The 17,090-nt window shown below is 38.3% G+C and overlaps 1 protein-coding gene across 7 annotated transcripts in view; it reads right to left on the bottom strand.

Moving 5' to 3' along the window:
* Smr (Smrter) overlaps positions 1-17,090 on the bottom strand; it is a 208,524-nt gene that overhangs the window by 62,811 nt on the left and 128,623 nt on the right. For all 7 annotated transcript variants that reach the window (XM_068767609.1, XM_068767611.1, XM_068767610.1 and 4 more), the window contains one exon: positions 1,180-1,368. In XM_068767609.1, the coding sequence (XP_068623710.1) occupies positions 1,180-1,368 (189 nt within the window). The remainder of the gene's footprint in view (positions 1-1,179; positions 1,369-17,090) is intronic.

The raw sequence follows: 17,090 nt of genomic DNA, 5'->3' as shown, positions 1-17,090 counted from the left end.
TTCAGCAGTTTCTGACAAGGTTTCTCCATCTAAAGATATGTTGTATGTCTGAATACGTATACAAATATTCTTCTCAAATCTGTTTATGAAATGATGTCGACTAATATCCTCAGAGTTTTCAACAATAGACCACCATTATGCTCTCTTCGTTGCCACGGAAGGAATATTATACCAGGACCAATGTCACAATTATTGCTATTTTGAAAGTAATTTAATAGCTGTTCAGATTATTTAGCAATGTATGTGGACGGGCGATAGTGTGATAAAACCGTAACTTGATTAGATCACAGTAAAAGGAGAAGTTTTGTAACATCAACATCAAAGTGAACCTATAACATCAGTGTTGCATTATTTAAAACATGCTCCCATGTCGAAAGTATAGACAATAGAATAGGTAAAGAGTTGGGCAACACCGCAGACGCCTCGACGCGGTGTTCTGCGGTAATTAAACAATGCATTATGCATGTAACGTGGTTATCGGCCGCGGGATCGCGTACTTCTTATTGTTAGAAGCAATTCAAAAGATGTACGCGCGCTTATCTAGTGCACCGCGGCGCGGGCGACCACGCGGAGCCTCTTAGACGGACAGTCCCGATCGCATCGCAACGTTTTTTTGACCGGAGCTGCTAGTTCAAGATTCAAGTTCAGACCGCTGAGGGCCTTTAGCCCATAGCCTCTTTTAAGGTGGCTATTCTCGAGATCTTTCTGAGAAACCTCGAACTACATTATTTACCAAATTGATGGAAGGCGAGAAGGGAGATCGCCGACCTTTCAGATAGCTTTCGCGGAAGCTATAAGAGGTGATTGGGCTCAAGGTCCCCCATGAAGGGACATCGTTGTGAGCTGTGACTCGTCGATATTATCAGTTTTGCATTCCTATTCAAGAGCACCCTAAAGGGGTCTGTTGCCTGGCAAATACCACTATCACTTCGGAAAGCGTTATCGTTGGGAAAAGAATTGGTGGAAGAGACTCCAGCGACACTGCTATCTTGTGTACTTGGGGATTGACGTCCTCTGGAGTGTATGGTTAGATATCAAATGGCGACAATGACGATGTGTAGTGTGGAATGACATAGTGCCGTCGCTTTGTCCAGAAACTCTAGTACGTGTCTAGTTTGATTGCCTTGTAGATGGCAGCGGCAGCTACAATGAGTAGTCGTGGTGTCTGGAGTTGTTTACCTGTAGGAGAGCGGAGCGGAGCCGTAGCCAGGGTTGTGCAGGCGCAGCTGCGGCTGGTAGGGCTGCGCGTAGGGAGCGGCGGGGGGCGCGGCGGGGGACGCGCGCGGCTGCACGCCCGCCACCGCGCCCGCCGCCGGCTTGCCGCCGTACGCCAGCGCGCCCGCGTGCCCGTGCTCCGACTGCCCGGGCCTGCCGCAAACACAAGTGTTACACACAATGTCAATACCTTATTAAGGATGCGAGCACACTTTTGTCAAACGAACCTACAACTCCGAGTGACAGTGTGCTCAAACCCTTATATACATTACAGTAAATGCACATTAAATATAACTAAAACAAAAGGTACACAAAATACAAAATAATCCCGGCTAAAAAGAGGAGGAAGAGGAAAAGTTCTCGAAAGGCGATCATGGGCTAGTAGACGCGGCGTGGGTAGTCAAGATCGCAAGATGCCGGCTGCGCAAGATCAGTCATCGTTGCTATCTTTGGGAGCAGGTCTATGCCTTACAGTGGGGGTGTATCTGCTGATGATGAAGAAATAAACATGTAACAAATATATGAGAACAGGCATAACTAATTAGAACATTTTTGTTTTGATGATACCCTAATTATGTTCCACTGTTGGAACACCTCTCCTCAGTGCAACAATAATTCATCAGACCGGGTGGAAACAGCTACATCAAATATAAAAAGAAAGTAAATTTACTCGTCAACATATATTTATGCTCATATACAATTAATAACAAGGAAATATGTTTTTAGTATTTGCGCAGTGCTTCGTAACCTTTTTTTTTCTTTTCAGTTTTTGAGCCATCATCGATATAATGACCACATACATCGAAACTCTAGGTTTAGGACTATGGCGTCGTCATGGTCACTATGATGCAATGTATATTACATTATATATATATATATATATATATATATATATATATATATATATATATATATATAGAATTATTCCTTTTTATATCTTGATATTCACACACCTGCCTACTGGTTATTTTACACAACTCTCTACTGTAGCATTACGTCCGCCATTGGAATGGCTCTAAGATCAAATACCATCAGGACGTGGACCTGTCTCCCCCCTACCCTGCGCAGCCGCAATAACGCTCATAATAACACGGCGGTCACCATTACTTTCCCACACGAGCGCGCTATCGCTTTCGCAAGCGATTTAGATGTAAATTAAAACTGTCACATTCACGACCCAGCCATCCGATACCCGCTCGCAAGGCTGAGAGAATGCGGAGCGACACACGAGCGCGGCGGGCGACAAGCGACAAGCGACAAGCGACAAGCGACAAGCGACAGGCGACGGGCGACAAGTGACAGGCGACAGACGCGATGTCAGAATGAGATAGGTGTGGGAAATGGTTTATTTACGGCGACGAACACACGCGGCGCCGCGCCGGGGGTCGCGCCCGCAAGCCGAACGCACATGCACATGCACTACTGGTGCAATGTTTTTTCATACGACAGTCACTTTTTAATTTACTCGAGCTAAAAGCGCCTAAAACTAATTTCTAATAACCATACACGGCTCTTTTGGAACTTTCAGTTCGTAACATTGATTTAATATTACTCTTACACGGGTGGCAGTGAGAAACTGATTTGTTCCTTCGTTCTTGGCGAGGAAAATGAAAACCAGGTGTGATGATACATAATATGTGTACTATATACAAATAGTGAATTTTAGCTTAACAAAATGTCACCGACTATCTCTTACTCTCTCTCTGTCTCTCTCTCTCTCTCTATATATATATATATATATATATAAGTATGATAGCGGTAGTGACAATACGGAACGTTCTCATGTGAATGCTACTTCAACCCTCTATGGAGTAATGAAACCCCCCATAAAAAATAATGAGGAAAAAAAAGTATTAAACACTACAAAACAAACAAAAATAATGAAAGTCCTCATTTTAACTTACGCACACGGCCTAGTTGCCAGTTATAACAATAATAAAGGTAAACATTAGCATATATGTGTTATATGTTTTTTACCGGATTAGTGCTTGCAAATACTATGCGAGTGCTTTACGAGGACTGTAGAAACAGTAAAATTACTGGCTTAGAAAACAATTGCTGCATATTTTTAGATCTAAGTTTGAACATCATGTTTTTATATTTGGCAATCGTCTACCTTTTAGCGGTGGATGACTGAGACTTCTTAGGTTCGATTCCTTAACTAAATAAAGATTGCGTTTTTTAAGACCAATTTATATATGATGATTTCAATATCTAAATCTCACTAGCTAATATAAAGTAGAGAAACTCTACTTCGCGATGGTAAGATTTTATATGGGCCCCCGTTTTAAAAAACCTGTCCTTTTCCTATTAATTTTTGGGATAGGGACTTTGATTTCGCTAAGAGTTTGCATATGGCATTATTTATTTTTCTTCTTTCGTCCGTCACTATATCTGGTATTCTATCTTCTTCCTCCCTTCACTTTTTTTTTACTTGTTGCTTTTAACAATGGTACGATTGGATGAAGGCCCTTATGGACCCTGAATCTGTACGTGCGAACTGCCTCGGCTAGGGTCTAAAACTAGCAGACACCGGTAGAACACCCGCAGCGAATCCAATGATCACCTTTTTGTGCCAAGAATACACGAAAAAGAAGAACCTAGAAAAATTACTAACTACAGATTAGGAATTGAGTTCATAGGTTTAAAGTGTCATCTAATTGCGCAAAGTCTAGCCGTTTAAATGGAACAGAAAGTCCTTTGATGACCCTAAAGCTGATTAGTATTCAGGGCGAGCGCGAGCGTTCGCACGCGCGCGTTGTGCAATGCGCCCGCAGCGCTGCCAATTGCGCACTGTTGCGCGCGCGCAGCCAGTGAGGCCGCAATGTAATGGGTGCATTGACGCACATACGCCGTAATAGAAACGTAGCGCTTAACAACACATGCGGTAATGTCTGCAGCTCGTGTTCATGTGATTTGTTGCGGAGTACGTGACCGGTCGGCGTTGGATTCGATGCCAGTGTGCGACAGTACATGACCTTATTAATTTCCAAAAGTTTCTGTTAATTATGTAAGTGACAAGAAATAGAAGTATTGGCCTATTATGGAAAGCACTTTTATATCTAAAAATACCGACTTACGAATGGTCGAGTGAGATGTACGTTGAACTATGATTGCTTATGCGAGAAAATCACTAAACCTATCCAGTACAAAAGCAGGTCTAGTTAGAAAACGATGTATATAACAACTTCTTCTTCAATATACAGGCTGATTTGTTTTAGCTGTAACAGCTTTAAAGGTGAGAGCTACACTCAAAAAAAGCAATAAGCTTTAAATCTTTTATACTTGTTTACATTCATTCTATATAAGGTGATCACTTTGAGATATGTCACATTGATTTATTTCTTCCATTGCAATGCGACATACCTTTATCAGGTACCACAGCCGGCTGAGAAAGATAGTACGCAAGCAATATACGTCATTATTCCTAAAAGAATATATTTTTATTATACTTTAGTTTTCAGTTCATTTAATAAAACTTTTTATAAAGAAAAACCGGTTGACTTCTGAAACAGTATGCGTTAAATATATGATGACATCCTGATGACTTATCAATTGTAAGTCAATACGAAACTATTAGGTATTGTTTCACTCGTGAGGCGGAGCGGTGAGTCAGGCCGCGCCGTGGCGCTGACTCATGCACCTGACACAGCCCCGCCCGCCCCGCTCGCCGCATCGGCCCCACCTGCCCGCGCCTCTGCATTTCACCGTTGCGAATATGAGCGGATTTGTTTGCGCGGCGGCCGAGCGCGTTGTTTGTACAGACACGTCTTATCGGCGCCGATGGTTCAGTGAAATCATTTATAAACAATAAGCCGTATACAAACCGCCCACATCGCGCATGCCACGATGATTTGAAGTATTCGAATGAGCGTCCAACTAAGGTCACAGAATTGTTCGTCCGAAGTGGCAATGGGCAATGTACAACGCTCAGTCGACGATCAGTAAGAATCAGGTGGACCAATGGACATAGTCGGGAAGTCGCAGTATAAAGGCAGCGAAAGACCGGTCATTGTTACAATTTCAGGGGAGTCATGTGCTGATGATGGTGATGAATTATCGTCTAAATTAATGTACGTCCTTGTAACCACATTGCGGCCTTTGGACATTCAGGACTCGCTTCTTTAATGCACTAGTTAAAATCAGACAGAGTTTGAATTTGAAATGATCTTTCACTCTATCATCATACCTCACCTTAAAATTCTTATGCCTCCCAAGTAACATACATAATTTTTATATTAAAGCACCACCACTTAACAATCAAATTACTCCGCTGTGGAGCGTGGGCCCAACGTCGGGAAACACTTCTCTGTCATCTTAAACTGTCGTTGCGTATTCGAGTGACGACAAATTTATTACTTTCAGGTCAGACGATGACGTTCACAATCGTAAATGACACTGGAAACTCGCCTACTGTTTAAAAAAACAGAGTACCTATTATATACAGGTATATGTTAAATAAGGATTCTGTAGGATAATATGACATAGCCATAGATTTAAAATATTAATTTTATATAGCTTTTGCCGTATTATTTACGGTTGTAAGTATAGAGATGTTTGTCCAATCATTTCGTATCGTGACTAGTTCGACTCTACGACCGCCGAGTCCGACCGTCCGACCTTCCCGCCGTCCTCGACGAGGCAATATTTCATTACATCTCATTACACCGTCACGGCTTACGTACACTAATAAGCCGTAATTCCGCCTGCAGCGCCGCGAAGATCCGTCATTGTCGAATATATTAGATAATTACATACATGACGGCGCATTTAATCATTTTAAGATTATTTGATTGAAATAATTAATCATTTATAACGTTCATCATCATCACCATATCAGCCGATAGACGCCCGATACAGGACATAGATCCTCCGCCAAAGATTACAAGGATGCCATCCTTGACGTATCAGTAACAGGCTGCATGTAGATGGAGCATGATAAAATTATGAATAAATATCCTCGGATCGATAAAGACAGAACAAGACTAGACCTCGTGGTGATCTACATTGCAGTGAGCATCTACCTTTTAAGATGATGATAAACCCTGAATTAGAGGGTTAGCGGTACGACGTCACATCTAACAGGAGCAAGAAAGAGGGAGCACAAAATCTGATCTAATAGCTTTTAATCTAATTGTAACTGGTGTCCTGTGTAATATTTTGATATCATTCATTCGTGTCGGGCGATGGACGCCCACTGCAAGGTATATGCCTTCCCCTAACATCGCAACAATAATCGGACTTGCGGTGCGCGTGCGCAAATCATTATAAATCCTAATAAGTAATCTTTAACAATATTGCGTGTTGAATTTTATTTTTGTGTACCCACACTTTCACACCCGCAATGGAAGACATTACTTGAATCATTCCAAAAGTTCTCTAGATGTTTCTATATATACCCGGAAAAAAACAACACACATTACACACACACACGTACAAACGCACGTACACATCTTTGTACAGTCAACAAAACAGTTTGCCGCAGAGGCTTATTTCACCTGCAGTTCATCTACGCCCTAAAAAAAAAACGACACATGTTTAGCGCAGCTCTAGCGCAGACGGTAGGTAAATATGCACGTAAATAAATATAAACACCACAATGAGCCGTTACACCTAATGTAGGTCTAATAGCATGTGTTTGTTTTTTACATCGATACCTACTGTAGATAGCCGGTACGAATCTATATTTACACACACAAAAAGAATGTCTACTGTAACAAAACTAAACCGTATACACATTAAAAATAGGGATGGAATTATTCTAGAAAAGCAAAAATACACAATTTAAGGTCAAATATTGTAAGAAAAAAAAAACAAAAGTACAATACCTGGCGATAAATATTACACATCGACCTTTGGAAAGAGACAATCGGCTAATTTCGGCTTAGTAGAGCACTATCTCTGTCCTACACTACCTGTATGACGTTTTGTAAGTTGTTGCATTTCGTGCGACAGAGATAAAGCTCTACGAAATTAGCCCATTGTCTCTTTCCCAAGGCCGATGTGCGATCTGTATCTCTAGGTACTATAACAGATACTCTAACATAAGCAATAAAACTAAAAATCTGAAATGTCTGTAGACAGAATATAAAAGTAATAGATTAGAGAGAAACGCAGATATCAAAATGTCGGAACGCCATTGCGTATGATGCTCCCTTTTACAAAACAGTTAATTACTTGAATTTTGTTATTAAGAGGTATTCCATAACGCTCCCCACATGCCTCTGTTGCACTAATTCAGAAGCAAAGACATCAAGAATAAAGCAAAACCTTCTAACTAATGAGAGTTTCACAACTTAGAAGAAAAATGAACATCGTTAACATTAAGTTTAAGTTAACTATTTTTGAAACTGAATTAAAAAGCTTATTATAGACGATAGGATATCGACACGTGCTGGCAGCCTTGAGTGGTCAGCTTGGAGTTCATAAGGCTTCACTGACGTCAGGACAAATGAATATCGGTGGTCAAATAAGCGAAGGTGACGATGGCGACACTAAAATGATGCTCTTTCTCTTTTTCTCTTTCTCTCTTGGTTATCTTTTTAACACGCCCCAATACATCAGGGACTTTGTGTCTCCTTATTTAGAGAGTTCAGATAATTATCCACAAATAAGAGGCTAAGAAGGAATTTTTTGATATCAGATTTTTCATTCCAGGTTAAGTCTATTTTCCCAGGATGTCTAACTGCACTTTTTAGGAGTATTAACAATTGTAATTATTTCAAAATGTTCACATTTTGGGAATCGAAACAACAGACCTCACAGACCTTACGGGTCTATTGGTTACCATCGCTAACTAGAAAACTTAATCGAGCTTAAATAATCACATATTTAATTGCAATGCCATCTTTCCACTATATTTTACAGAAAAAAATATTTGATAGTTGTAATTGAAGTAGAGCCGTCGCGTCGCGTCAACGACCTTGGCAGGACCACCATTACGCGAAAGCGGTCTTTGGAGAGACCTTTACTTTGCAGTTGGCATCTATTGGTTGAAATGTAGAAGAAAAACAAGAAGTGGATCCAATATATCAAGATTTGCACGACAAACAAGAAGAGAAAACGAAAACCAATATCACAACATCTCTTTTTAAGATCTTCAAGTTCTCACGTACTCTTTTTATAATATTCTTCATGTTTCTTTTCCCACGTATCAGCGCTTTGTTTGACCAGCGTTATGAGTTCTTCTCTATCATTTTCTTTATACTACAATAATGTCAATTAATTTGAACAAGGCAAAAGTAGAATTGTTAGTGCAATTCGAAACTGCGCGCGATACGTGGTGCTGCGGTCGTGTGGTCAGCGGACGCGGGCGTCATTTGAGATAGGACTCACCTACACCGCGCCAACTGACACACGGCGCTGTGATACAACGCGCAAGGGAATTAAATCCTTCCATTGCAACTGATCGCTATCTTTCATTTCAGAGCGATGGCGTCGTTGCATCTTTGAAACAATAACATCGTATTTTATTTTACAACAATAGAATCCGATACAAACAGTGTACAATATAACAGTTTTTGTTTGTGATCTCAGATTGTGTTGTAAAAAATGTTGATATTCACACTATTCTATTGAAAAAAATGTCGTGATATTGTAACAAAAGGCCGTATATTCAATATGTTACATATAGTTTGAAAGTACAAGAGATTCAAAGTGGAAGTCTGGAGGTGCTATTTGCGTTATATTAAAATGAAACGATGCTATGGAGAGACTTGTGATCCAGGAGTGAAAGTTATATAGATCCCCCAGGTTTGTAATAACGAAAGTAGCATTCTCACGGAATCGCCTGCACGTGCGAGGTACGTGGGAGTTTGTGAGGAAGTGAGAAGTACCATGGAACGGCCCTCATGAAGAAGAGCGTTCTGTTACGTGCACGACTACGGTGCTATAATTATTGCTACTTGCTATACTATTAATTTGAATGATGCATTCTTACAATTATTAAAAATATTAAGCGTTGAAATATGTGCTATCTGTTGGTAAAAAAGGCGTACTTTACGAGTAAATATGAATAATAAAGCATAATTTTCGAAAACTGAGTATAAACTACTTTAATTTTTTTATTTCTTTTTTATTTTATATTCTTTATTGTACACGTTAAGATAAATTTAATAAGTTTTACAATAATATACAAAAAAGTACAATGGGTAGTTTATGTGTACAAAAATTACATATTTATAAACGAACATAAACATACATAGACATACATACGTACGTATATAACATATACTTATATTAATAAATAAGGTTTAATACATATTATTAATATAACACAATAATAAAACTACGTATTCGTCCGAATTATATCGTGCCCTTTTTAAACATAATTTTTCTTCGAGATTAATAATACTGAATCTGTACATCAAAGGCGAATGTAAAATGATATCAGATAGCTGCAATGTGCAACATGGCCCACTTGCATGCAGTGCATGTGGAAGCGCCGCTCCATCTCACGTATATACTCAACATTAAAAATAAAAATGTATAAAAATACTAGCTGATTCCGCAAACGTTGTTTTGCAAAAAAAAATTGATATTTTAATTTACAAATAAAAAATAAGGGTTGATCGTAGAGGGGTGAAAATTTATGGTTGTATGTATTCTTGTATGCTGTATCATAAAAAATAAAAACAAAAAAATTCCTTAAAATAATAAAAAAAAAATTTTTAAGTGTGAACAACCTTTATCACTTAGGGGTATAGAAAATAGATAGTAGCCGATTCTCAGACCTACTGAATACGCATATTAAATTTGGTAAAAATCAGTCGAGCCGTTTCAGAGGAGTTCAAGTTCGAACACCGTGACACGAGAATTTTATATATTAGATAAATGTTTTGAGGCTTTATACCGACAAAGATTTATAAGCTCGCTCTAAATGATTCAAAATTGTAGTTAAAGGATGTAATTTAATAAATAACAATTATTATGGTATACATTTATAACATACGAAATGTATATAAATATTACAAAGGAGGACGTGGGATATCGTCGTACGAGAGGGTCTTAAAATGGAGACCAGAGACTGGCAAGCGCAGGACATCCCCGCCCACATGGTGGACAGAAGATTTTTTTAAGGTCTTCGAAAGACGCTGATCGCTGAACGCCAGGTCGCTTACGACCGGTCTAATTGAAAATCTATGGAGGTTTCCTTATCCTTTATAGGTGAAGCATTAGACCTCTGTCTTACCTAATCTTAAATAATCACGAAGTCTACGATGCTTAGCTAAATGAAACCTTTTTATTTATTTTTGAAGGCTCCTAATTTACAGTTGGCAGGAACAATGACGAAAGTAGATTGTTCTACTCCCTGTTTCCTACCTGTTCGCATTAAAAGTTTTAGCAAAACGCTTAGTGCGGGTAGTAGGAATTTCAACTGTGCGTCTTGTTGCACGATGATGAAGGAGATGGGGGAATTGTTTGGTGTAATTCCGTTGCACATTAACCAAAATGCAGTCCAGTATGTCCAGTGGTGAACGCCACAAGACTAATTAAAAAATGGTAAGTCATTTCATAGATATGCGTTTGGCCAACCATCAAGACACTTAAAATGTTACCCAGCTACCTGTTTTAATTTTAAAACGCCATTTCTCTGAACGTACCTAGGTATGCAGGTAGATTTAACCCTTTTATTTTAACGTTTCGCAGCGAAATGATTAGTGTGAAAAGTTTTGCGGACGGGCGGAGTTCAAAGGGGCCGCGCGGTCAGTGGAGCGGGCCGGGGAAGTCACCCGACCCTCTCCTACTGCAGCACGAGTTCATCTCTCTAAGGCATAACGTAGACGAGATACATTCTGCAAACATCTCGTATGAGATAACATTTATAACTTTTTTATAATTCTTGTCGTCAAGAAATGAAATCGTCAGACAAACATAATACAAGCAGGTAGAGTAAGAGAAGTAATGCTAGATTTATATGGGTTTTGAAAAGAGATACACCATCTGTAAGTTTGTGAAAACGTACTTAAATAAAAATAGAGAAAAATACATTTATTCAACATTGGAACCTTTATCAAACTCTTATTGTTGGTCAACTATTTTTTAACTTATTTTACTTTTCACTCTGTTTCGCAAAATGTTATAGTTGTGGATAATCAGGAAGTAACTCCACAAAACAACTTATTTTAACAAAGTTATCAATACAGATTTACACACATACCCTTTGCCAGATATAGCCTAAATAAAATCAAAATAATCAGGCAACATCGCTGCCAAGGACTCTTATCATTTAAATATTCGTTTATTAAACTCTAAGCCTTTTTTATTAATTTACTTTTAACTTGCGTTTTGAATTTAACTTAAATGGTAGGCCAAAAAGGTGTTAGCACCGTTAGTTTCAAAAAGAAAGTGGTATAACACCGACCCATAATGGATAATAAATACTCCAGAGTTTCGAAAACTAGGATTATTGTATTAAAATATCTGCATTATGACAAAAATTGACTATACTGTATGATCTTTATTTATTCACCAGTATAACAGGAGTCAACAACATCATCATCGTTTCAGCTATATGACATTTATTGCTAGACATAGACATGACTCATGGAATTCCCTTAGAAACTGTTGGTATCAGTTCACACAGAACACACAATTAAATACAAATTTAATGAATGCTATTCAGGAATTGACAATATGAATGACAAATCTAAGATATTTAAGATAGAGCTTAGTACATTCAATTGTGGTATCACACAACGATAGTTGTTTTATTGACTTTCTCTATATCCAAATGGTATTTGCAGATTCCGCAGGTGCAGGGTGCAGGGTGTTGAGAACACTCTTCCTAACACATCTTTTAAGGTAGTTTTACTGCCTTAAAAGATGTGATAGGCTTCCTAGGAGTCCTTAAGGTTTCTAGGGCACATAGGAAGTTTCGATTAGGTGCGGTACATACTACAATTTCATCGAATTGTGAGGCCGCCGAGCTCTTACAAAGCTCTGGTGGATGCTCCACGGAGTGATTAAACTCAAGGGTACCCGGGGACCTCTAATTGGACTGTTACTCGTTGTTATTTTTTTTTATGGACCCTGCTATTGGAGGCCTCTCGTAACTCTAATTTGTAGAGATCAGGGTCTTTGTTTACAAATAAGTCTTTCAAAATTTTATCTTTATTCTACACTTTCATACTTCTTAATTTCTTTTATTCTTACCTTTTTTCCTTCACAATATCTTTCATTTTGTTCTTGCATTCCTTCTTGCTTTCATCGCCTTCCTTCCATCATCTTATTACTCTTAGGTGGCTAGGTACATCATTAATTCTTTATTTTATTACTTATCCTATTTTTTATATCACAGTTTCTTTTTTTGGGTTTTCCTTTTTTAGTCCATTACTACACTTGTCTATTCTATTATTATTTGACTAGTTCTATTATTTGTGCTATTAATTTCAAATTAGCTACCTGTTTGTCTTTTCTGTTTTATTCCGTATAACAGTATTACTCACCACCCACGCTCTATTTGTTAGGCCTTTTAAGGTAGTAGGTTTACTGCCATAAAAGATGTGTTAGGCTTCCTAGGACTCCTAAAGGTTTCTAGGGCTTCTAGAAAGTTTCGACTCAGTCCACTACATACTACAATTTCACCGAATTGTGAGGCCGCCGAGCTCTTAGAAAACTCTGGTAGACGCTCCATGTAGTGATTAAACTCAAGGGTTCCCGAGGACCTCTACTTGGACAGTTAATGCCCGTTTAGCGCTCGTGTCGATAGGGCTGAAACTCGACTTGGTCTGAAGCTAATACCTGACTTATATTAGTATCACTTCGGAAATCTAGCTCAGAGAAGTAACAGAAGAAACCCCAGCATCGCTCCTAGTGTGGTGCGAGATGAAGCCACCTATAGAACGCAAACTTTATAAGTAAAGCCGAAGTTGCCGCAGAAGTCGTTTGAGTGCACGAGCTAGGCTTCCACGTCGCAGTCGGCGGGGGTATAATTTAGTGCGATTCGAGTTCATATTTCATGTGGATTTTACGGCACCATGTCGTGGGAAAGTTATCAAAAGTCACGCATATAATTTAGTGATATATTTTATTAAGTTTCTGTAATTACACTCATACTGGTTAAACTTAAGTGAAGTAATATTTTATTCCTGGAGTTGTTCGATATCTCTGGATGACCTCCTATATAATACAATGTATTAAAAAATAAGATTTCTTAATTATATGATTTATCGTGTAATAAATTAGAAAAACTTATTTAAAATTTAATCGTAAAAAAAACTTCTTTTGCAATTGAAAAATTATTCTTAACCTTCTAACTGCCAAGCTGTTTTGGCCATGACTTCCCCAGGTGCCAAATGGAAATATCAAGTGTAGGCTTTCTTTATGTGAAAATTTGGGGTCTTTACATTCTATGAATGAATATAACACATTATGTATATCATTATGTACTGAGACCGCCGGCGACCTTCATAGCACTTAAAGGCAACAGAGTACTCTGTGTGCCATGAGGTCGCCGGCGGGTCACGTTTTTGTAACACAGAAAACACGGTAGGTTTTCAAAGCCAGCTTTGAAATATGAATAAATTGTGAATTCAATACAAAGAAAGGTTTCTGTATACTTATTCTAATGTAATTTTTTTATAAAAAGTGAGGCCGCCCGCGATCTCATTGGCACCCATGGTAGCCGCTTCTAAAACATGCTGCAAAGAGTATACCATCCCGTGATCCAGTTGCTAGGTGCCTAATGAAGCTAATAATTACCGGAGGGTCGGAAAAAAATAATATTCCTTAGATGTACAGATGAAAAATTGTGAGGTAGCCGGCGGCCCTCACGGCACCTATTGTTGGGTATCGTGAGGTAGCCGGCGGTTCTCATAGCACTTAGAAGGAACTTAAAATAACCGTATAAAGGATTTTTGTGCAGGCTCTCCTCTTAAGATGTGTTTGCATCCTGTGTAGCCTGATTTTAAGTTAAACAACTGTGACGTTTTTATTTTGACAAATACCTTGATAATCACAATATGACGAAAAATGAACCTTAATATTAAAAAAAACTGTCTTTAGATGTAATATGCACACGGAACAGGTTAAGTTACAAGCTGAACCTTGGACACAGCCTCCGGGACGTAGCTGTGTCGTGCGAAAGTGAAAGTCATCCAGACATAATGTCGTTCATTGAACCGCACATCCGCGATATCAATGCATACAATATTGCACTCTATGCACTTGCTGTAAGAGATATTCCAGCTTAATTGTACCTTTAGCAAGGGCGCGGCGAAGCGCACCGCGGAACTGTTTTCGAAAATACGAGACAATTACCAGCACACGAGTGCCGTGGAAGTATGAAGAGTAAAATATAAAACGGAATAGAAATACTTAAGTAAGTAACATCATACCTCACGAATGTATAATTCAGCTTTGTAAGATAAATATAAAATTATATAAATAATTTAAAAACAATTAATGAGTCATTCAGTTGAAGGCTGCATGTAAATATTAAAAGTCGTTAAAGATCAAGAATTGAGTAATCCCTGGTCGTTAATAGCTTTCGGTTATTGCATTTAATTATTATTAAAAGTAACGGTTAACGAATTTTGTTATTCAAAATTGTGACTAATATCACCGCAAATTGAGTTCAATTTTACGCCTTTATATCCTTGGTAACCATGTCTAACGACCTTAAACCAGAATTTACAATACCCGGCAATAAATATTGCACATCGACCTTTGGAAAGAGACAATCGGCTAATTTCGGCTTCGTAAAGCACTATCTCTGTTCTTCACTACCTATGCGACGTTTTGTCAGGCGTATTTCGTGCCACAAAGATAACGCAATATTTATTTTATCGCCGGGTACTGTAATATTGTTCACACTTTTTGACATCAGATATAGGAGTAGTTTAAAATAGTACCTAAATATAGACTAAGAGTCCTGATTGACTCTAGAACGTTTACTATGAATACCACCAATTTCGCCACACCAATCATTAAGATAAATGAAGTTTTAACTGAAAATTTTCAGAAAAACACTTTTCACGTAGTATACAATAGAATTAAAATCCGTAAATATTTATTCCTAAATCAACAATATTTACACGAACAAATACACATTTAAGCATCAGACATTACATTACGTGTAATTATAAAGACTAACGTGTTTATACACGACATATAAAATTATCTTTGACTGTTACCAGGCGCCTGGTTCGCAATATTTCAAATGAAATTTATCTATCTGTGTGAATATGCCCTAAAACTTTCAGGAGAATCTTCCATAAAACTAGTGAAGCGTTCAATGATCAAATGAGTTACCAATTGGAGCAAGATTCCAAAATATATTGTTATCACATCATCACCGGATGCTTTCAATAGACTGAGTCTAGTGCGACACAATATCCGGCGATAAATATTGCACATCGACCTTCAGAAAGAGACAATCGGTTAATTTCGCACGAAATACACAGAATAACAAAACGTCACATAGGTAGTGTGCGACAGAGATAACGCTTTATGAAGCCGAAATTAGCCGACTGTCTCTTTCCAAAGGTCGATGTGCAATATTTATCGCCGGGTATTGTAGTTGGTTTGCTTGCAAGACAAATAAATATATAATAATGAGCCTCTCTATACAATATACAGTGTACAACTAACTACATCTTTTTCTATTGCGCAGAGAAATAAATCGAGACGGCGGCGCGAGTCGAGTCGGGAAATTAATTAAAAATTAATCTCATAATCCAGCGCTGCGGCTTTTGAATGAATCGCGGAAACGCATTGCGCGCATAATTCTCATTATTACTTTTTTTTTAATTACGCTGAAGAGCACTGAATGCCGATACTTCGATTTAAATGTGAACTAAACAGTCGACGTCGCTGAACTGAAGTTCGCGTGAGACGGACGCTATAAGAGCTCTAACCAACGGTCCGCGTTGCAACGTTTTTTTGCAAGATAACTATAGTTTTTTTAACCGCGATTCCGATTCCAATCCAATGTTAACTGTTATCCGAATGGAGTTGTAATGGTTATCGACTAACTGTAGTCTAAGTTGATAGACAATGGAGTTCCAATTTTAATTGAAACTTTCAAGACGAGGGACATTACGTACTACATTTTTTATATTACTGTCTATTACCATTAGGGTTCTAGTTAGAAAGTTAAGTTCAAAGTGACCAGTTGAAGGTATATTTTCGAATGAAACGGCTAATTATACTGCTATCAGCTGTCAACGATCACGACACATTGTTTAAGTAACACTACAGTAACAATTTGTTGTTTACGTGCCTATAACAATCATACTATATATAGAACGTAATATCGATCGATGTTAGCGAATGAAAGAGTTTATTGTAAGCTGTAAGCCCGCACGCAAGCACTGACACTGCACTTACTCGATCTCGGCGCCGCCTGATCGCGACCAGAGACGGGGCACTTCCTGTAACCCGACGCCAGAGCACAGCCGCCCCCACGCCTTGCGTAAGTGGAGACAAGTGGTTATTCTATACACGAACATACTTTCCTTCAAGACTTTGTTTACATAAGACGTTAGGTGACAAGTCTGACAAACATAGCCTATCATTGACTAGGTTACATTCTTTTTTTTTTATGACCCCCGCTATTGAGGGCCTCTCGTACCCCTATTTATGGTGGGACAAGGACTTTATTTGCAATTTATTTTTTCACATATTTTTTTATTTTCTTTCTCTTCTTTCGTACTTTATTGTCTCTTTCGGTCTATTATCTATCTTTCATGCTACAGTTCTTCTATCTTTCTCTTTTGCTCTGTTCAATCTTTCACTCTTTCCTCTTTTGTTATTACTTTTTTTTTACATTATTATCACTTATCCTATAATTATTCTCTATCACAGTTTTATGTATCACTTTGGTTCTATTTTATCCTCTTTTTTTATCTATTTTCTATTTTTTTATTGTGTTT

Source organism: Battus philenor, unplaced genomic scaffold (genome assembly GCF_028537555.1).
Source record: "Battus philenor isolate CCGP_79_NKW_IND1 unplaced genomic scaffold, ilBatPhil1.0.hap1 SCAF_23, whole genome shotgun sequence".
In the NCBI taxonomy this organism is placed as follows: domain Eukaryota; kingdom Metazoa; phylum Arthropoda; class Insecta; order Lepidoptera; family Papilionidae; genus Battus; species Battus philenor.
Note: the sequence above shows the minus strand (reverse complement) of the source record. Positions and strands in the feature narration are given on the sequence as shown.